At 41.3% G+C, this 23,387-nt stretch overlaps 1 protein-coding gene across 1 annotated transcript in view; it reads right to left on the bottom strand.

Annotated features, from left to right (window-relative positions):
- LOC145412865 (patched domain-containing protein 3-like) overlaps positions 1-23,387 on the bottom strand; it is a 136,332-nt gene that overhangs the window by 50,270 nt on the left and 62,675 nt on the right. Inside the window, exons 9-14 of the mRNA XM_080282665.1 lie at positions 22,853-23,035; positions 13,616-13,729; positions 12,576-12,693; positions 9,623-9,753; positions 5,406-5,559; positions 4,978-5,136 (exon numbers count right to left, since the gene is read on the bottom strand). Coding sequence (XP_080138791.1) covers positions 4,978-5,136; positions 5,406-5,559; positions 9,623-9,753; positions 12,576-12,693; positions 13,616-13,729; positions 22,853-23,035 — 859 coding nt within the window. The remainder of the gene's footprint in view (positions 1-4,977; positions 5,137-5,405; positions 5,560-9,622; positions 9,754-12,575; positions 12,694-13,615; positions 13,730-22,852; positions 23,036-23,387) is intronic.

Genomic DNA, 23,387 nt, shown 5'->3' with positions numbered 1-23,387 from the left:
CCAGCTTAGGCAGAGAGCTCACATCCTTCCCTTGGAGATTCTTGTTTACGAGGTACCAGAGGTTTTCTATCGGGTTGAGGTCTGGACTATTGCCTGGCCAGTCTTTCATGAATGATACCTCGCAGTCACGAAGCCAATTGGTGACCGATTTGGCCTTATGAGCAGGTGCACTGTCCTGCTGAAACACTCATGCACCTGTGAGCTCAAAGGACTCTGGTAAATGATCACAAAGAAGCTCCAGATAAACGTCCTGATTCACTCTGCAGTTCTTGGGAAGCACAACAAGCTTCCCCAAACCTTTACCAGAAAAATAACCCCATACCATGAGTGAATCAGGGTGTTTAACCGTGCTTTCCACGTAACGTGGGTCAAGCGGGTCACTACCTTTGCGCCGGTACATACGTGCTCCTCGGTTACAGGTAACACTAAACGTTGCCTCATCAGACCACAACACTGACGACCATTGCTCCTCACCCCAGTTAAGGTATTTGTTACCAAAGGCAAGCCTACGAAGTCTCTGGTAACGTGTGAGAAGAGGCTTTCTTACAGGCCTGTGACTTGTGCAACCAAGTTCATGGACCCTTCGAGACACTGTGCTCACAGAAACCTCACCAAACACTTCCGGGTTGCTCTCCTTTATATTCCTTGCACTCACACGAGGATTAGACTCCACTGCACGTTTTAAAACATTAACAGACCTTGGGGAAGTTTTCCTGGGCCTACCAGACCATGGTTTCTTTGTGGAAACATCACCACTGTTTTCCACTCGAACATGGGCGCACCACCTACGCACTGTCGATCGAGCCATGCCAACCAATTTACTAATTTCCTTCGTTTAGTGGCCTGCCTCATTTAGAGCAATGATCTGGGATATGATTTCACTCGATAGTTCACAGGTAGGTGCCATAACAAAGTGGCGAAAGCCAAAATACTGCAGGACACTCAGTAAAAAATGGCACAATAAGAGAGGGAGACGCGGCGGAGTTCCTCACTCTCAGGCAGCCCATAGGCAACTGAGGCGGGAACCAACCAGCGTGCAGTAAGGCCTCAGGCTACCGTGATGTCATGCTAGCGCTGCAAACATCTGGCTCAATTTTTAGTACCAAAAATGGGTGATTCTTTTTTGGCCATAAGTATTGCACGCCCTGCCATAGGCGCTCGATACTTCTGATGAGCATTATATATATATATATATATATATATATATATATATATATATATATATGGAGCCACTGTGGTACAGTGGTAGAGTGTGCATTTCGTATGCTGGTGGATGTGGGTTTTGCCTCCCGCCAGAGTTGTAAAAACTTTGGGAAGCTTTCACCGAGCCACTGACCGCTTTGGCGGACATCAGGGGTGCTGTGGTTGAACCAGTGTCGCATACTAGTATGCTTGCACGCAGCTGGCTTAAGGTGGGCCAACTACACTTGGTTCACAGACTACACACACATCCAAAGCCACTTCAACACTACAATAACACTCACAAGAACTTCTCATGCTGCATACAGTCTCTACCAGACAGCCTAAGCCACTGGGTAGAGATACATTGACTGTATCATCCCTGCTTCGGTAGGGATAGGCCGGTCCTGCAATGGACCTCAACGGCTGATGATGATGATATATATATATATATATATATATATATATAGATATATATATATATATATATATACAATATATATACAGTATATATACATATATACTATATATATATATATATATATATATGTTTACCTAGTTGTATTAATCTGGTTGTGATATACAGGAAATGAGGTACACTTGTGAGGTCCTGTCTCTATGTCTCAGTTAGTCAAACTCTGCTTTAAATTCATATAAGTTTTTGGACTGGACGATCTCTTTGTCCAGGCTATTCCACAGGTCAGTGAAACTGTATGGAAAACTGTATGTCTTGATATCATTCAAGCAACTTGTCTTTTTCAATTTCTTTCCATGTTCTCTTGTTTCTCCCCCATCCCATATAGACAGATCTTCTCTGTCAATTTTGTCTACTTCCATCATGGCCCTGAACACTGCAATCATGTCATCTCTGTCTCTTCTTTCTTCTAATGACGGCAGACCCTTCTTTTCTAGTCTTTCCTTGTATGATAGATCTGCCCAGCTAGGGACCATCATGATTGTTACTCTTTGTATTCTCTCAATCTTGTTTATATGCAAACAGACTTGCATAACTGTCCATTCCATCCACCATGTCATTTACGTAAATCAGGAACATTACGAGCTCCAACACCAAGCCCTGCAGGACTACTCTTGTTACTTCCCTCCACCCAGACATCCTGTCCCTTGTTACTGTCCTCATCTGTCGGTCTCTTATGAAGTCTCTCATCCACTCCAAGAGGTTCCCTTTCAGTCCTCCTGTGTGCTCCAGTTTCCACATTAGTTGCTTATGGGGTACCTTGTCAAAGGCTATCTCCAGATCGAAGCACATGCAATCCACCCATCTGTCTCCCTCTTGTAGTATGTCAACTTCCCTTGAGTAGAAGCTCAACAGATTAGAGACACACAAGCTTCCATTTATGATTCCTAACTGATTCTGCCAAAATGTCCATCTCCTCTAGATATTTTATCCACCTGCATTCAAGATTCTCTTGCACAATTTTGCCACCATGCTGGCAAGGGACACTGGTCAATAATTCAGGGGTTCTTCCTTATTCCCTTCTTTGTAAATTGGTACTACATTGGCCCTCATCTATTCCCGAGGCACTTTCCCTTCTCCCAGAGAACGCATAATTGAACCGTGAATCTTATCCACCAATTGTTCTCCGCATTCTTTTAGTATCCAATTAGATATCCTGTCAGGCCCTGGGGCTTTTCTTACATCTTGAGTTTCCAGTAATTTATACACTTCCTGCATTTCCACTTGTATATCTTTTAACACTACTTTCCAGTCACTCCCTCCCCCTCCACAAAATCATTTTCCTTAGTGAGAGCCAGTTGGAAACTTTTGTTCATTGTTTCACCTTGCATTACCTCATCTTTGTAGACCATACCTTTTACTTTCTGCTTACTGATTCCTTCCCTGTGTTTCAAGTTGCCATTGACAAACCTATAAAACAATTTAGGTTCCCCCTTACATTTATCAATCATACTTCTTTCAAAGTTTCTTTTGTCCTGTCTGTGGATTCTTGTACTGTATATTCATTTCTAGTTCTTTTGTATTCTTTCTTTGTTATATTGTAACCTCACTTTCACCATTTGTTCCATGCCACATTCTTTTCTCTTTTTGCTATCATACTCCTGTGGAACCAATTCTTTTTCCAGTTCTGTCTCCCACTTATTCTTGGCACATATTTTTCCACACCCTAGTTGTAAAGACCTAGAAAGATATCCCACTTCTTTTGTGTATATCTTGTTTCTCTGGTGTTTGGCGGCATATGACCTCTGCTGTTGTGCTGCCATGTCACATTTTCATTTATTCATTCATTCTTGTTTCTCTGAATTCTCTCCAGTCCACTTCTTCAAAAAATTTCCTCAATTCTGTAAAATTTGCATTCCCAAAGTTGTATCTTCCATGCCTGTCTAGCTCATATCGTGGCGCCATGTTCCCTTCTGTCATATGGAACTCAGTCACTATGTGACCACTTTTTCTTATAGGACACAGATATGTCAGATATTCAATTATGTCAGGTTCTTTGGTTTTCCAATGTGTAGGAAAGGCAACTTTTTTTTTTTAACTTACCTATTCCACCTTCCTCTTCTGTTTACCTCTGTGCAGGACACAGCCTTCATAGACTTCACAGCTTCATAGTTTGATCCCTACCTAGTCTGAGTACATCATCAATATTATTTTCTGATATTAGTATCAAGAGAGCACCCACTTGTTTTGGCATTAATGAAGGCAATATTAAGTCCCTCTAGCTTGAGAAGTCATCCTTAAGCTGAATAAAGTAGATTTTGAATAGTATTCATTTTGTTTTTTGCTTTTTTTTGTTTTATGCCATGTCCTCTTTTTCTGTTATGGGCTAAGGCGTTGCCCTCTGGGTGGAGGACTTAGGTTTGGAGCGTGTAGCATTTTATGACCGGATGCCCTTCCTGATGTCTACCAATGACCCTGTGGCCAGAACGGAATGCTCTGTCCCACTGAGCCACATCTCCATATTGAATTGTTTGGAACCATATCACTATATTCAATCGTTTCGAAAAAATGTCACTGTATTGAATTGTATGGTGGTAGGTGGTGGCGACCATCATCGACTCACTTGATGTAGTGCTGCCTACTTCTTCCCTCACCAGTATCATTCTTTTTCTGTATCTGCCCTCCTCTCTTCCTATTTCTCCCATCTTTCTTGTCACTTTTTATTACTCTTCTTTCCTTTTCAGGTGTCTTTACATTGAGTGACAAGCCAAATAGTTACTGGAAACCATCTACAGCACTGGGTGGCAACCATATAACCAACCCATACACGTTCTCTACATGTCAGCAAGTGGGTTAGCAGAGAGTTAGTGCCCCACCCCATGAAACAACCAACTTAAAGTCAAACAGCCACCCCTTACGGGATTATGGCATCTTGCTATAGATAGATAGATAAATAGACTGAATCATATCATATCCTTTATAATAGCTTCGACATGATTGCATGCATTCATTCGCCTTGGTCACCTAATGGCAGCTCTCCACGTTTCTCAATCTCTGGCAGCCTTCCTATTTAGTCCCTAATCTCTGAGGTCACGCTCTATGACCTCGTCCCAGCCCTTTTTCAGTCTGCCTATCACAACCCTACCCCCAACAGTCACACTTCTCACTTTTTGCACCCATTTGTCATCCTCCATTCTCTCCACATGCCCAAATCATCTATTTCAATCTACCTCTCCTCATCACTACACCAATACACTCCTGTCCCATCCTACCTCTCAGCTCTTCAGTTGTAAACTGTATTAAAGTGGTTAAATAAACTAGTTCACTTTAGGTGGACAGAGTACAGTTAGTGAAGTGGAGAATTCATACCAGAAGCTCCTTACCTTCTCCCATGGAAGCGTTGACATAATCAGCCATCAGATCATACCAGGAATCCACTGATGAGATGAACTGATTACATCTCATGTTCTCCATGAGCTTCCCCACCTTGTATAACTCTTGTGGGTAGTCCAGTGCTCCCAGATATACTATACCTCGCTCTCCTATGTTTGATATAAATAAAAAAATTTTTTTAGGATTTTCCAGTTGAACAGCAGTTACACAGTCTTCAAAAGAAATACCTTAAGAATTCATAAAAGTCTTAAGTATTATTCCATTTTTTCTCCTGCGTCAAAAATGTATTTCATACTCATATTTTTAAATACAGGGAGCTCTGTTGATGTAAAAAATACTTTGGCTGCATAGGTTCAGTAATTTGAAAATACAATAGTAAAACATCATAGGTTTCCATACATTCTTATTCAGTACAGACCAGCCTGAGGGTAGTATTCTTGAGCTCGAGAGAGGAACTGGAAGAGGTAAGAGGACTGTGGAATGAACCATACAGGGTTAAATTCTTGTCTGAGATTGGTAACACCCCATATTCCAGCACCCAGCATCCCTGCTGTCACCACAAGCACTGCAATCTAGTAGGAGTACTGTACATTAGTACATTATAAATACAGGCATAGTTGAATAGGTAATATACACACTTTAAATGGGTAAGTTGAGAAACCTATTTGTCTACATACAATGTGGATTTATCAGTATGAAATTGGATCAAAGGCAATATTTATTTACATATATACTGTACAGTACTGTACTTTAGGTTGAGAGGAAAAAGTACAGTATTTGTACAACATATATCTTTACACAAGTAGACCATCTAGATGCATGGGCCCTACATGCAAATAGCTCCATGTACAATATATGGCTGAAATAAGCTGCATTAAGGATATTACAGCGTGGAAAAAGCATGCTGGTTGCATGGTGATGCCCAGGAGAGAGGCATTTGACAGTTGAAATCACCCATGTAGTTAGTTTTTCCCACTATTTTATTCCTCAGAACCTCTTTAATGTCACTGTCTAATGATTGCTTAACCTCCATGCAGTAGGCTATGCCCTTAGATTACAAATCTTTAATCTAATTAGGGTCATAGAGGGTTTTTTAGTAAATATGTTGGGTCTATCATGATGGGATTTTTCCTTCTTTTTTTTTTTAAGCATATCTGTAATCTAGACAAGATCACAGAAAGTCTTTGGTAGGTAAGTAGGGGTGAAGCCAAGGGGTCAGGTAACACATTAGATTTTTAAAATCAGATATGGATTTCCAATGCACAGGTTGTGCCTGTGCAGTACCTCAGGTTATCACTTTACCCATGTATCCAGAGGATCATTTGTATATATTGTAGTGCACAGTATATATCATTGAGACCTTGCCTCCTCCTAGAAACTCCTCCACTTCCTCAGGAAAGCTGATCATACAAACTCTCCAAACATTGCTCCCTGTACACCTCTCTTGCACTTTCAGTTATTCTTCCTGTACCAGCTGTCTTACATACAAATTGCTCTACTTTTTATTCTCATGTAGCCAGAGATCTCTCCCCTGCAGCACTACCATTTACCTCTCTGTCTTACATTCTGTGTTAACCTCTCTGTCTTACACAGTTTATGTTACTCTATACTCATACATTTTATTCACATATGCATGCTATCTGTGCTGTGTTTTCTTACATATGCATATTTGTTAAGGTGCCACAGGCTGACACTGTTGCAAAGGCAGGTATATCAGGCCAGTATGATTGAAATTTGTTGTTAATGGGCATTCAGTGAATGGCCAAGTAGACATGTCCCCTTCTGCTCTAGTGGAGTAGGGATGTGCATGGTCATCAAGCTGAATTTCTGTTCATAGTGATGACACTTTAATTTTATGTGTATAATTATGTTGTAATCACATGTTCCATCCCACTTGATTACTTTATGTAATAACTTTTTTTCCCCTCCCAATGTTACCTGGATCCCTGTAGCCATTTTTCTTACTTCCATTTTTATAGTCATACAATTTGGCTTTGCACCAAGAACATGACTTATTTTGTCACCTTGATTTGTTAATGGTTTAATTATTAATTCTTCTGTAGCTGTGACCTTAAGACCTTTAAGATGTCATGTAGAGATTGATACTAGGTCTGGCAGGCTTTTATTGTTTAGCAACCCATCTGCTTGTGGAAATGATAAAACATATGTGTCATGAATAGAGTTCATGTTTTATTCTCATCATTTCTGCTGAAATAAGACAATATACTGTATCAGGTTAAGATGACTAATGCTGATGGGAGTTTTTAAAATTTAGGCTTTCGTCTTCTAATTTCTGGGTATTAAACCATTATAGATACACCCTTGTATTTCAGGTATTGCATAAACACCCAGGAAAATAGAATATCAAAATTCAAGGGACCCACATAATCTACAGTGTGAAAATATTCAGGCCATGGATGAACCTGGTTCATTGACAGGTTATGTATTCTTGTCTGATACATGTCTTTTCCTACGCTGTGCTGTTTTCTGTGGTTTACATTATGATACCAAAAAATAGTACAGGTACTGTATTTCAGTAAGACCTCACTATAACGGACTAATTGGTTCCCAAATCATTCCAAAAAATGCGAAATTCTGATAAAAGCAACATCCGGACTTCCTCCTGCTAAACCGGACTTTTTCCAATTTGTCAGACGTTTGTCCGGATCGCATGAACAGTTTTTAAACTGTTTTGACTACCATTGCAGTACTGTACTGTGTTATAACTTTACTACATTAATCAAATGGTATAATGCGCTCGACCCTCGATTTGCCTGACTAAAAGGGGGGTAGACCAGTCTGGGAATGGGAAAAGTCCGGCCCCAAATACCATTCCCCGTACTATTACCATACTTTGTCAAAATTCTTCAATGCTGTCTGGCAATTATTGCGATAATCTAGAGCATTCTGGAATGTAGGCTACCTATACCAACATAACTAACATACACAGTACATAAAATAATAACACTGATGCAATAACAATAACAATAACTAACACAATAGCTGTATTTTGCTAGCTACAACCCTAAGAATGGTTGTTTAGACAGTTGTTGACGAGAATGTGGAGGGTATGGTAGAAGAAGATCAGAAAGCTGAGGAAAAAGAGGAAAATGAGCAAGGAATGGAGCACCACAAGGTCAGCCAACCACAAATCAGCTGACCGAGATACAAACACGCAATCTTGGACCGAATCGGCAATTTTAGTTGGAAAATACTTTAATCTTTATCACCATATAGGTTTGCACACCTGATTATTTGAAATTCAGTCAAAAATTTGTGCTTAATTTAATTATTAATCGAAAATCAGGATTTAGAGTGAAAATTTCTTAAAGTTAGCAGAAGCGTTTTGCCTCTAGCCTAACAACTCACCCTGACGGACTTTTGTTTTGGATAAATATCGATTTACAATGCAGATACCGTACATTTTTTTTTTTGTACTCAAAATAAATATTTTTGCAAAACAAAACTCTGTCAAGGTGTGCTGATGGTCTGAAGGGGAAATATCTGCTAATATTTGCCAACCACTCATCAGCTGACTGAGATGTAAACGCTGATGATCTGAAGGAGAAAAATATCTGCTAACATTCGTGCATTTTAGCTCTGAAACCTAATTTTTTAATTAAGTTACATTAAGTAAAATTTTTAAAGTAGATATCAGATAATTAGGTGTGTATGAGCCACTGTGGCAAAAAAAATTAAAATATTTTCCAGTGAAAAGTGCCGATTCGGTATTTAGTCACACCGAGTAGGGTGAGCTAAGTGAGTAGGAATGGATCCCATTGACTTCGTTCGTAAGAAAATGTATATATTTTTTATTACCTATGAATTTTATTGTGTCCAAGCCTCCCTTAAACTTTACTGTGTTATGCAATAAACTATTTATAGTGGCATTTGAGAAAGGCAAGAGGCAAATGGGATATTGCCACGAGTTAGGAGCTTGTGTCGTGAAGCAGGTTGGTGGCCAAGATGCATTTCATGTATGAAAATAATTTCTTGTGTGTGTTACAAATGGCCTTTATCGAGTCAAAACCTTGCAAAAATTATACTGTGTTGTGCAGCAGGCTGCTTATAGTTTTATATGAGAGAATAATGGCCGGACTTTTGTTGAGAATCCCGGACTTGTACGGGCATTTGTCTGGCATTTGATAATATTGTCCGGCCTCAGCCCGTGTTCAGGAAATCTGAAATCTGGGAAAGGGGTCCGCCAAATCAAGGGTCGAGTGTATATATAATAATACTGTAGTGTACACTAATAAACATGTCTTTTATTTACCTTATTGTGGTGAACATAGCTGAAGTGGTCAGGCAGTCCGGACTGCTTCTGGCTTTATCGGACTTTTTCCAATATGTCAGAATTTAGGCCAGTACCTCCTTGAGTTGATAAAAGCAAATTCTGGTCTACTGAAGTCCATTATATTGAGGTTTTACTGTATCTCCAATATTTGGAGTAATATGAACAACCAAGTACTTTTGATATTATGTGACTGATGATGCATTTGTGTCATACACTAAGAAATGATAATTAGAACACACCTCTTCCACCTATTTCAGAGAACATTTAGAATGAATTTGTCATCTTTTTCCAGTTATTTTTCTCATCAGACTGAGACATCAAAAAATGTAATCAAAGCAAACCTTAGATGGGGTGGTGAGAAGGAACCTGGAGTAGATTCGGTCAAAGAAGAGTTGACATAGATCTTTTTGAGAGCAGGAGTTTGGGGTCCATTCCTTATGTTTGTAACACCACAGCAACCCATTGTGGTGATCTGACAGATACAAAGATACTTAAGATGACAGGCAGGTGTACATTCTATGAGCAGGTGTATTCCAGTAGTTGGTTGAGGTTGATGAACTGTCATGAGTAGAAATACAGTTGAGAATATGTGTTAACAAGTACTGAACTGCCCTAGGTAGGCAGAGAAGTAGAATGAGGAAAGCAGAGTAGAATGTCTGACTTCTAAAACAAGTACAGTATATATATACAAATGAATTTAGTGTGGTATATTTCCAAGAAAAATTATCAGATTATACTGTATCAGTATACCCATTTCTGCCTTGAGGTACATTCAAAGGTTAATCATTAATATAAGTGGAATCTCCTAAATCGTGCAATCCTAAATAGCATCATTATGCAATAGTTTGCAGTATCATTAATTGGCGGAAATTACAAAAAATTTGTGAATGCAGCCTCAAAAGTGGCATTTTTCTGATGCCTCATGTAATACACTCCACCATTAACTCAAGCCTGAGCCTCTAGCCGGGTGCAGACCAATTGTAGTCAAGCATGGCAATTGCTAAATCAATCATATTCAAGCACAGCACTTACTATATGGCAATCACAGCACTTCCCTCCCACATCAAGCATGAAGGATGCATGCACTTGATGCCCAAGCCCACGGCTCTATGCATTGTCTCCTCTCTGTTGTTAGCATGTGGTTCCGGTGTGGTTTACGAGAGGATTCCTCCCCCCCCCCCGTGCTTCCTCCACTCGCCTACTGTTACCATGGTTGATCATAACCCTCCGAAACCTACAACTCTTTCGAGGAAGGGGAAGAGGAAGAAGCCAACATTAACTTACACCCAAATGTTAGATGTAATAAGGAAGATTGATGGCGGTGAGAAGAAAGCCAAAGTTGCCCACCATTATGGTCTCAACAAGATAATTCTTTACCGAATGGGTGCAGGGATTCCACCTATGTTAAAACATTCTCACGAACTCAGGTTAAGTACTGTAATTTTTATGAACGAGGGCGAATCCCTCATGAGTCTCTTATCAAGTAGTGGCATTTTCTCACATATGAGCAACCCAACCCAGCCCAGCCCAACTGCACCACTTTTGAGAAGGTTATATCTCAGCAAGCGATCACTGTGTGGTTTGCACCACATGATAGCTCAATTCTTTAAGATTTGTTTTTGACAGGTTTCATCACACCCAGGCAGTGCACATGGCACATAACACGTGCCAAGTGCAGCATGTCGAGAATCTTCAAAAGAGAGCCACAGGCCAGATAGTTTGTCACAAAGGCATGAAACTTAGTAGGTAGATAGCCATCAATATATTCTAGGCTTCCTCGGGTTGAAAGGCGACATTTCAATGTTTTTGGATTTAAATGGCCTCACTCGTACCTCGCCAACAAAGGCATTTTACTGGTGGTACCAATGCAACACATATAGTTAACTGTTGGATTGTGACTGCAAGAAGTGAGTGGAAAAAAAAATATATACCTATTTTGAGGTATTTAAGTAAGCGGGCAGGACACCTGCGGCAGTGTTTACTGACGATCTTTCCGGCTGGCTGTGTTGTTTACCAACCACTGCTCTGACTGAGTGCGTCAGTGTATCATGCATTCTAAATCCTCATTTATAGCTTTCAGAGGTATCTTTATAAAAATGCCCAGTAGCTGTGGTAATTTAGGAATGATAGCAAGTAACCTGTGAAAGACCCATTTCAGTAGAAAATATGGAAAGGCCGCACCCGTTTGGTAAAGAATTAATCTCAGCGAATCAACGACTCTTACAACAAGACAGAGGCTGCTGAGGGCAACAACGACACAGCTTCCATTGTCTCCACACTGGACTTTGAGGGGTTCCTAAGGGAGGTTGACAAAGAGGAAGCGGCACAGAAGCGATAGCATGAGACAGCAGTGCGCCTGCCTTGTGCTGAGGCAATAGTCCTCCTCAAGCCTTAGAACCCTTCCCCCCTCCCCCATCCATTCAAGCAATGTCGTCAGTCAGAGTTAGGTAAGAATCTTAAAGTATTGTTCATTCCCATTGAAAATGCTCGACTAATTCCTTTTCAGGGTTGTTAATGTTCACTGGTGACCAGTTTGAAGTAGGTTTAGGGATAAGGGGAGCAACTTCTCTGAGATGACAGACCCATAAGTAACTTTCCCCATAAGATTAGTTATTTCTAACTCGCGGAATTCTCAAATCACGGTGCATGCTCAGTCTCATAAACTCATGATTTATGAGATTCCACTGTATATATAGGTAGATAGATTGATAGATAGGTAAAATAAGTGATTGAAAGAATTTCAGGGAGTTTTTTCCTCTCCTAACATTGAGAGGGCTCTCCCTCTGTGCTAAGAGGTCCTTGTATGCAGAATATGAGTGTAATGCTGTACAGTAATGGGACACAGGCAGTAGAGACAGAGGTCAGTCATAGGCTGAAGTTTACCATGTCCATATGCATGCATGCTCACATACATATACACCTGTTACTATCAACCTGTTCCTGCTATTACCTTAATGTTTAATTCTACAAAGAGTGAAGAAGCAGGAATATTTAATAGGTAAGAGCTAAGAGGACTGTCCAGAGGAACAGGCCTAATTGTCATTTACCATTTAGATGATGGTCTATGGTCTCCAAGGGAGTCCTTCCCTGCCCAGAATGAGTAAAGAAGTCAGCAGAAGGGACTTCCCTCTACACACTGATTATCTACAAGGATTAGCTCAGAAGAGGTTATGTTTGAGAGAAGGGTAAATATCACAAGAAAAATGTTACTGATGGGAAACCATTTCCTAATGTACAAATGGCTACATCAGCGCTTGTTTCCAAGTTGACATAATGTAGCTGTCATTCACTGACCTTCAAGACGCCTCTGGTCCAGTGTAAACCAGGCAACAAAAAAAGTAGCTTGGAGGACATACAGGGCCACAATTCCAATGGCAGAGTAGATGCAGAAGGATTGGAGAGCTGGGAGTACCTTGAAGGTAATACATGGACTGAGTATGTGGAAAGATTGATGTAAAAACCAATATCACTAATTTTACCTACTGTTAGACAGTTTGCAAGACTGTGGGTTTGTAACAGATTGCTGCTTCATGCATATACAGTAGATGGTAAACACTCACTGCTTTTCCTTACAAAGGTTTAGGGTTAAAAAACAGCAATAGAATTAATCACTTGGTAGTGAGATATAGACCTTATTTGTTAATATGCAACTTTCAGTATGGATCACACAGCAAACCTACACATTCAGAGCTCAGTGTCTCCTGGGAATTTTCATGTCAGTAATATGAAACCATTGTATATCAGCTGAAGGAAATCCTTTGCACTCAGCAAATTACAGTATAACCAATTGTGATATATCCCTTGCAGTGCATTGTGATATTTTTATTCTCAATACTAGAAGGCACTTTTCATTTGGTAGAAACCTCCACTACTCACTACTTAGGATTTCCCTTAGTTGGGTAGGACTTTTTAGTGTTAACCAGAACCATACTTAAGGATATCCATTATAGTATAAGAAGAGCATTAATGAAATTGTTGTCAGCCACTACAGATTCACTCTTCCAATACACAAGCAACTTACACCTCTAAAATTGTTATTGTTATTGAGTAAACCTGGTCTATCTGGCTAAGCAGACCGATCAATCACAGGCAAACAATCACCCCTGCAGGGCTGGCCCATGCAGTGGTCCCTTCTGGTAGACACTGCCTTGCTACAGTAAGGTACAGAAAAGAGTATGTAAGTTTGGCTCCCTGATGGATGCCATCCAGTTAACAGGGACACTTTAGTGGGCTCTACATTACCCCATTATTTGGTTACTGTATATGTTTACAGCCTGCTCTCTCTCTCTCTCTCTCTCTCTCTCTCTCTCTCTCTCATTCTTTCTTTCTTTTACAGTGGTGGCTCCAATGGTGAAGGCAGCAAAGTCAGTGAGGGAGGTGACAGTAATGGCCACCCCTGCATGACGGAGAGCACGGCCCATCCTCTGCTGCAGCTTTGCACGCTGCTCCTTTGGAGGGGAGAAGGATAGATCAGGAGGTAAGGAAACAGATTGGTAGATTTCACAGTATGTACTTTACCTAATCACTATGATGACAGTTTTTACATATTATAATCAATCCTGTGAAACAAGATGGTATCATTTTCAGCAAAGTGTCCTACACTCTTTCATGAGATTCAGGCTGTCTCTGTGTCTGTCTCTCTGTTTGTGTGTGTTTTAACTCCTCGTAGGCTATTTGATAGATTTCAATGAATCTTCCCAGGTGAGTTTGTATTGTTACAAGGAAGGTTTCCCAATATATACAGACTTGCAACCATGATTTTTAGAGGTCAGCCTCTTCATCAAAATAAATATTCTGGAAGGTTTCCCACTGTATACGGTTTTGCAGTCATGATTTTTAGGGGGTCAGGCCCTGCATCAAATAAAAATTCTCAGAAATAATGATAGAAGGGCAGATATGGCTTTGATATCTTAGTACAGGTTGTACAGTGGGTTCTCATCTTTTAAGCAATGTTTGGGGAGTGTGACCCCACCAGTGATTCTTGGGGTGTCATCCCCCTCACAGATATAAAAATTATCAGAAATAGGAGCAAGATCTGAATGAAACTTCACAGGTGAATTCATCTGGTTACTTCAAAGATAATTCCACTGTATATGATGATTTTTAGAGGGGTTAGCCTCTTCTCACCAAATTTAACATTCTCAGAAAGTGAAAGGAAGGCAGGTATGGCTTTAGTATCTTAGTACATGATGTACAGTGGACTCATCCATAAAGTGATATTTGGGGGGCATGACCCTCCAGTTATTCTTGGGGGGGGGGCACCTCCCCTTCCCAAATAAAAATGATCAGGAACAGGGGAATGTGAACTCATGGATTTCAAAGAAATTACCATACATAGTATTGCAGGTTTGGGTATGCAGTTTCCAATTCCCATGTTTTCTGTGAATGCACAGGAAGAAACTACACACCTACTTTAATAAAGTTTATTAGTCAGCTTGGGATCTTGTGGAATGAAATGGCTGAAAACACTCACCTTTAACATCCTGAGAGGAATGCGATTAACTTTATGTTGTTTCTACTGCCGATGATTTTTTAGTTATCTCCTCTTGAAGTAAAGTTAAAATACTGTATTGACAGATATGGTGGACAGAGAGATTAAGAATTTGGTTAAGTTGACAGAGGGTATTAGTCATGAAAGCAGAAAGGGAAGTAGGTATGTAGAAAGATGTGTGAATGGCAGGATGAAAAATTAGATGTTAGTGGTTTGTGTCATATGCTTTTACACTTCATGGTGAGGAAATAGACTAGTTTTATAAAACAGTAGTGGTTTTGTGGTGCAGTCAGGTAAAAAGAAAAAAAAAGTGCATCTATGTACATATACATATTTGTGTGAGTGAACACACACACACACACACACTACACACACACATACTGTATATATATATATATATATATATATATATATATATATATATATATATATATATATATATATATATATATATCTGTCTGTCTGTCTGTCTATCTATCTGTCTATCTATCTATCTGTCTATCTATCTATCTATATATATATTCATTTTTTCATTCATCATCCAGTCCTACACTGCCCCATGAGAAGCGTAGGAGCCTGGGGCTAGGCAAGTTGGTCCTGACATTTAACGTAAGAGTTACCAGCCTCACTCATCCCTGAGTGGCATTACGTGAGCAATACACCCTAACCACTCCTTGGATATAAATCTCTCTCTCTCTCTCTAAGTATACAGTATATATATATATATATATATATATAATATGCACACTTAGGAAGAAAGCATTTGTTTTGCTGCTGTCCAAGAGGATGAAAATGTGTGTTAGAGTACATGAGCATCCTGATGCAAGACATGTTGCATGAGTAAAAGATAGGGATATGGGTACACTTTGTTTCTACAGTGGTATAATATATATATACACCAGTGAATATTTTGGAATATGTGAATGTGTGTGTCAGACAGACAGAAGAATCCAAACATTAGTATACTGAAAGATAGTGACAGAAGAGTGGGAAAATTGTGAGATAAAGAATATTGCGGGAAGTGAAGAGTATTGTGGGAAGGTGGGTTGTGGAGGAAAAGAATGGGAATGGAGAGTTTTTAATAGAGGTTTGTGTAGAAGAAAAAAAAATGCTGTTCTTAACAGAATCCTATTTTGATTATAATTCATAGACATAGATTCAAGAAGAAAAGGTGAAAAATATATCCAAGATAATGATAGATTACTGCTATGCAGTGGCTGATGAAAAGAGTAACTCCTTCAGTGTTAGTAAGGTTAGTAAGAGAGAGTAAGAAGAATGTGGATGAGGAGTTTGGAAGGATTTTGAGTGAAAAGTGGAGAAAATGTAAGAAAATGTTCTGGAAGGAGGTGAAGTGTTAGATAGGATGATAAAGAAGGTTGTAGGGGAGGGAATGATAAAAATGGCAGATTGGAGAAGGGTGAAGAAGTGAACAGATAGAGAGAACACTTTAAGGAGCTGTTAAATATAAAGAATGAAAGTAATGCTTGTGTAAGTTGCTGGAAAATAGCTGGGAGAAGGAGGGGGATCAGTAGGGTGAAAGTAGTGGAAGCAATGAAGAAAATTAAAATGAGGAAAGCTCCAGGAAATATTGAAGTGTGTGGTGAAATACTGAAGCATGGGGGAGAGATAGTAGTAGAACGGATGTGGAAGATGGCAGATTGGTCTGGCAGGAATGTAAAGTCTTGGAGGATTGGAAGTCAGTTATAATTATTCCCCTGTACAGAGAAGAAGGGAAAAAGAAGTGTGTGGTAATCACAGGGGCATTTGTCTTCTTAGTGTAATAGGAAAAGTACATGGTAGGATACTTATTGATAGAGTTAGGGAAATAACATAGAAATTAGTTGTAGGACAACAGAAATGTTTTAGGAAGGGAAGAGGTTGTGTAGGTCCTTAATATCGTAAGTAGTGGCCACAAACAAATTGCCTCCATGTCACCCTGTCCCCCACCATTTCGCTGCCCTCCCCCCATTTCACACATCCCCTCTCTCATTTGTCTCTCCCCTCCATTCCTCAATCTCATCCTTGGCCTCTCCTCCCTCTCCTCTCCTCCACCTCACTCACATGCACTCTTCTCGCTAGTCTCTTGCTCTCCATCCTCTCCACATGGTCAAACCACCTCATTGTATTTCTCCTATTGTTTTCTGTTACATCCACATCCACACCACAATGCCTCCTCACTTCCTCAATTGTCAGTCTGTCTTTCCATGTGACTCCACATGCTCCTTTCAAATAACTCATTTGCACTGCTCCCAATCATGACTTGTGTCCTTCCAATAAGGTCCAAGCTTTGCTTCCGTATGTCAAAGTTGGTATCACAATACTGTCATGCAGCAATTTTATTACATCCATGCTCACTTGCCTATTTCTTATCACAGCTTTCAAAGAACCAGCAACCTTTCTTGCCTGTTGTACCCTTTCAAGCACTGCATCCTCCAAACTGCTATCCTTTCTCATCACACTACCCAAGTATTTAAATGCACTCACAGTTCCCATTTCCTCATCATCCAACCCCATTGTGTATTCAGTGACTTCATTTCTCTCAAAGACCATAATATTACTATTCTCTACATTCTCCTTTAGATTCTGTTCCTTACACACTCTCCCAGACTTATTCACCAAGCCTTGCAGTTCTCCTTCATCGTCAGTAAACAATATAGTATAATCTGCAAACAACAGAACAGGAAATTTCCAAATACTGCCCTGCATTAGGGCTGCTTCAATACCCACTGCCCTACCTTGTATCTCTTTTATAACTCCATCCATATATACAGTAAACCCTCAATATAACGAACCCTTTTATAACAAACTTCAAATATAATGACCCGCCATTTCCAGAGTGAACTTCCGCCGGATATAGCGACTGATTGTCGGTGTATGCGGCGGATGTTTGCTACCCACAATTCCCAGAGTGAACTTCCACCAGAAATACCGACCATTGTTCCTCGTATGCAGTGGAAGTTCGCGACCCAATGTTCCATGAGTGAACTTCCGCTGGATACAGCAACCTTTGGTCGGTGCATGCGGTGGAAGTTCACGTGCACGCGGCTCCTGTGACTCACCGTTGAGGGAGCGCCCGCATGACAAGTCACGTAGGCTAGCTAGCCCACGCGCCTCACCCCTTTCCGCACTGGGTATTTCTCAGTCTGTGAGCAGTGTTCACTCCATCTGGTTCTCTCCCACCTTGCCTCGCACATGCATGACCTCTCGTACCACGTATGACCTACCAACACTTCCGACCAATGGCAAGAATGGCATCAAAATCAACGAGCCTTGCACCCTCAAGCAAGGAGAAGAAGAAGATTCTCTCCCTGACTGAGAAGTTTCAAATTATCAAGGAGTTTGAGGAAGGGGATACACAAAGTCACCTCCAGAATAGGTACAACTTCAAGAAAACAACAGTCCATGCCCTCATCAAGGGGAAGGAGAAGGTGAAGGAGGCCATGAAAGCAGTGGAGGCCAGCAAGAAGAGGAAGGAAAATCTCAATGAGGCACTGTACAAGTGGTACACGCAGGAGAGAGCAGAGAGTGTTCCTGTTCGTGGCATTGACATTCAACATGCAGCACAGAGGCTTGCTGGTCACTTAGGCCATGACAGTTTCAAGTGCAGTGATGGCTGGCTGTGGCACCTTAGGCGGCGTCACGGCATTTTAAATAAGACAATAATGGGGGAGCTTCTCAGCACTGACACTGACGCAGTGGACCCCTTCATAAACCACTTGTCAACTGAAGGAGGAGGAGGGCCTCCACAATTTCCAAATCCACAATGCTGACAAAAATGGTCTATTTTGGAAGGCACTCCCCCAAAATACGCAGGCCTCCAAGACAATAAGCAGCACTCCGGGAAGGAAGAGTGCGAAGGACCGCATATCAGTGTTGGCGTGCACAAATGCCGATGGGTCCCATCACCTGAAACCAGTCGTTGTGGGTAAGAGTAGGAAGCCTAGGGCTCTAAAAGATATTATGGAGAAGCTTCCTATGGAGTACCACAGCAACTTCTGCCTGGTTTACCCAGGAGATTATCACCGACTGGTTTCATAACAGCTTTGACCCCTCCTTTCAGCAGCACCGGGCCTTATTTGGCATCAGTAAGGAGGATGATAAGGCTGTGCTCCTCCTAGACAACACCCCAGCCCACCCTTCCACTGCAAAATTGTGTTCTAAGGATGGGAAAATAAGGGCAATATTTTTACCTCCTAACACGACTGCCCTACTTCAGCCCATGGACCAGGGGGTGATAGAAAGTGCAAAAAAGCATTTTCGGTATATTTACCTGGACTAGTGCTTAGTTGTGACAGAGGATGGGATGGAGGAGGAGGGACATGTGGACACCAGGGGGAAGAAGACACTTGACAATTTTAAGAAATTTAATATCTTGGACGCAGTTCTGAACTGGGCAGAGGCTTGGAAGAAAGTGCCAGTAACTACTCTCCACAATGCGTGGTGTAACCTCCTAAATACCCCCAAGATTCCAGTCCAGAAGCCAGATTTTGAGGGGTTTGAGTCACCAAAGGCAGCCAAAATGTTGGCTGCAGCTGGCCAAGGCTCCATCCCTGCAGAAGAGGTGAAAGAGTGACTGGACGAGGATGGTGGTCTACCTGGATACCACCACCAGACAGAGGAAAATGTGCAGGAACTGACCACGCCTGAACCACCTGCGGAGGAGGAAGAGGAGAGGCCATATGGGCCATAGCTCTCTGCTGCCATTGATGCAGCAGACACACTCTTGACCATCGCAGAGGACATTGGTGGCATTCTGGAGGAGAATTATGAACTCCTCAGACAGATTTGGCTGGACCTTATGAGGAGAAACCTGGCCAGGCAAGTCCAGCAGAAAATTTCAGACTTCTTTAAGCCTGTCGCCTCGCATCCAGGAAAAAAGAAACATACTGTGTCAGAGACCTCGAGTGTATCTGTTGCTTCGACGTCCTCTGTGAGCCTCCCCAGTTTGGCTTGTGGCACCAACACACCTTTCTCGCTGACACAAGTGACAACAGAGCCACCAGAAATGATATTCAGTGAATCTGATGATGAGTGAGTGAATAAAGTGTCATGTAAAGTGTATATATGCTGTATATAGTACAGGCATACCCCGGTTTAACGATCTAATCGGTTAGGTAAAACTCCATCGTTGGGTGGGGTATCGTATATTGGGGTACTTTAAACATGTATTTCAATGTGGACCATTTACCAGCCTTGGGTTTCCCCCCAAACCAAGTCCAAAACCCACCCAAACAAGCCCAAAAACAAGTTTAAAGGCAATCTAAATTGCCTAACAGCTGTCATGGAAGCTAACCTAAGCCTAACACCTGTAAATAACTCAATAAAACCAACAAATTAGATCTGAATATTATCAAATATAAGAGGTGAAGAGTGCTGTGAAGCGGCTGAAAAATGGGAAAGCCGCTGGGGTTGATGAGGTGTATGCAGAGATGCTTAAATGTAGTGGAGAGAATGGAATGAAGTGCTTGTTGGAGATATGTAAGAAGGCATGGATGAGTGAAACTGTGCCTGCAGAGTGGAAAAAGGCTGTGATTGTACCCCTGTACAAAAATAAAGGTGAACGAAGTGAGTGTAAAAATTATCGTGGCATAAGCTTACTGAGTGTGGTAGGGAAGGTATATGGAAGAATTATTATAGAGAAAGTAAGAGAGATATCAGAAGTCCTAGTGAGTGATGAACATGGTGGCTTTAGGAGTGGCAGAGGATGTGTGGACCAAATATTTGCAGTGAGACAGATAGTAGAGAAGGCTTGTGAGAAGGACCATAAGGTGTTTATGGCATTCATGGATCTGGAAAAAGCATATGACAAAGTGGACAGAGAAGGATTGTGGAAAGTTTTGTGCATGTACGGTGTAGAGGGTAAGCTGTTAGGTGCCGTCAAGAGTTTTTATGATGGTAGTGAAGCATGTGTCAGGGTTAATGGGCATCTAAGTGAATGGTTCACAATCATTGTGGGCATGTGACAAGGTTGTGTGATGTCCTCATGGTTGTTCAGTATATATATGGATGGGGTGATGAGAGAAGTGAAAACACGAGTAATGGAGAGAGGGATGGCATTGGTAATGAATGGTGATGGATGGAATATCTCAAATTTGTTGTATGCTGATGATACAGTACTGTTTGCAAGTACCGGACAAGAACTTGGTAGGCTAGTGCAGAGTTTTGCTGATGTCTGTAAGCGATGGTTACTGAGAGAGAAGGTGACTCTCAGTGCAATGTAACAGTGAATGGAGAGAGACTGGAATTGGTGAGAGAGTTCAAATACCTGGGTACATTGACAGAAAAGAGAGGAAAATGTGCAAACGAAGTTGAAAGTAGAGTGACACAAGGAAGAAAAGTAGCTGGTGCAATGAAGGCCTTGATAAGAAACAGAGGCTTGAGTGTTGCAGCTGCACGAGGCTTACATGAAGGAGTGTTAGTGCCAACTTCAACGTATGGATGTGAGACTATGATGTGGCATGAAAATGAAAAGTCAAGAGTAAGAGCAGTGGAGATGGGACTGCTGAGGAATGTATGTCGAGTACAGAGGGTGGATAGGATACGAAATAATGTGATTCGTGAAAGATGCGTAGTGAGGAAGTCGGTGGACACCAGAATCGAAGAGAGTGTACTTAGATGGTATTGTCATGTGGAGAGAATGGATAACAATAGAGTGGTGAAGAAGGTATATCTGAGCGAATTCGAAGGAGGGAGGAGGTGAGGTAGGCCAAGGAGAAGGTGGAGAGATATGGTGGATGAGTGTGTGAGGAAGAGAGGTATGGCAGTCGGTGAGGCTAGGGAACTGACAGGAGATCAAGCTGGCTGGATGAATTTTGTGAGGAGATATGCATGATCAGGGATTTTTTGCACCCCTTTTTAACGTGGCAGTGTCTGGATTGACTCTGTCGGATACGATATGTGAAGCTACAGAACGTGGTGAATGTTTTTGGCGTATCCGATAGAGCCAGGATTCCGGGGGCTTGAATGAAGAGTGAATGGAAGTGTGGGCCATTGGATTGGGCAATTTTGGGGTGTCTGGACATTGCTACTCCTCACTCTGCCCTTGGGTGGGAAAGGAGGTCCGGATGATGATGATAAGAGTGGAAAAATCAAGCTTAGTAAACTGTACCCCAAAATGACAATGTTCACCCCACGTATGGCTAAAACACATTAATTGAAGTCTAAAAACAGTTTATAAATCAACTTAAACACACAATTTTAGTCTAAAATATCATCAAAATTGGTAAGAAAAATAAAAACCCATCGTTACACCAGAGTTTGCCTGTCGTTAGATGGAGTATGGTGCAATTTCTACCCCCATCATTAAGCCGGGGTATCGCAGCTAGGGATATCGTATATCGAGGTATTACTGTACTGTACTGAAGTGTAAATATTGTTCTGGAGTGTTCAGTTTATATCATTATGCATTGAATTCAATATAGTGCCCTAGTGATACAGTACAAAAATTTCTGGTGTGTACAGTGTCGTGTGCTCTGGTGTACAGGTGTACTGTACACCAGAGCATGAAACATGATTGGTTTACATGCTATAGTTCAAGTTGCAGAGGTGATGAAAGTTTTCTAAGTCGTATAAAGCACTGTCAGAGGCATAGGTATGTCTCCTACCTTTTAGTGTTCTAGACTATTATAGCCTAGCCTTGGTCCCTTACACTCCAACGGGGGCAATATGGGAACAGGTTACTGTTTACAGTTACTGTTGTGAATGAAGTGAGAACCCATTTTAATACCAGATCATCATACTAACCAGTTTTGTTTCACATATGTCATATCACCCTATCCAGTTCCAAACTACTACACATCAGGCCATTCTTTCCACTTCTGCGCCAGCCTACTATATCTTGCCAAACCTCACAAACTACCTCCCTCTCCAGCCTACCTCCTGAATAAGCTTTCCATTCTTTTCCAAATTACCCCATGCATCCTTCCTCATCCAGTTCCAAACTATCCCATCTTATCCTGCCTTGTCCTATCCTGTTCCAAGTTCCAAACAGTTCTGCCCTATTCCATTTAATTAATTATCCTTCCCACCAGATCATACTTTCCCATTAAATTAATTCCTTGTGACCACTTCCCCAACTCACCTCTTGACTGAGATTGTGCCAGCACTGGACAATGACAAACATGTCATCCACGCCGAGGCCAAGCATGAGGAGTGGCAGGATGGAGTGGACAGGACCATAGGGGATGCTGAGAGCAGAGCACAGCCCATAAGATATCCCCACTGCCATAAAAACTGACACAAGGCCCAAAACTGATAACACTGGCTGCAAGACAGGAAGAGGAGGAGAACGAAAGTTAGATCAGTCTGGACTCATCGTGGAAGGAAGTGACTAGCGGAGTTCCACAGGGCACGGTGCTGGCACCAATCATGTTTTTAGTGTATATAAATGATATAGGTAGCAACATTGGAAATGAAAGCTATCTAAATATGTTTGCTGATGATGCAAAAATACAAAAGACAATTACAGATGTAGACTCTTGTAAAGAGCTACAAGAAGAATTATATAAACTTCATGAATGGAACAATACATGGCAAATGGAATGCAGTGTGGACAAGTGTCATGTCATCAAATTTGGTAAAAGTGGAAAAAGACCTGATTGGGTTTATAAGTTAGG

Source organism: Coenobita brevimanus, chromosome 94 (genome assembly GCF_032717465.1).
Source record: "Coenobita brevimanus isolate Jiangsu-jjx chromosome 94, ASM3271746v2, whole genome shotgun sequence".
NCBI classification, from domain to species: Eukaryota; Metazoa; Arthropoda; class Malacostraca; order Decapoda; family Coenobitidae; genus Coenobita; species Coenobita brevimanus.
Note: the sequence above shows the minus strand (reverse complement) of the source record. Positions and strands in the feature narration are given on the sequence as shown.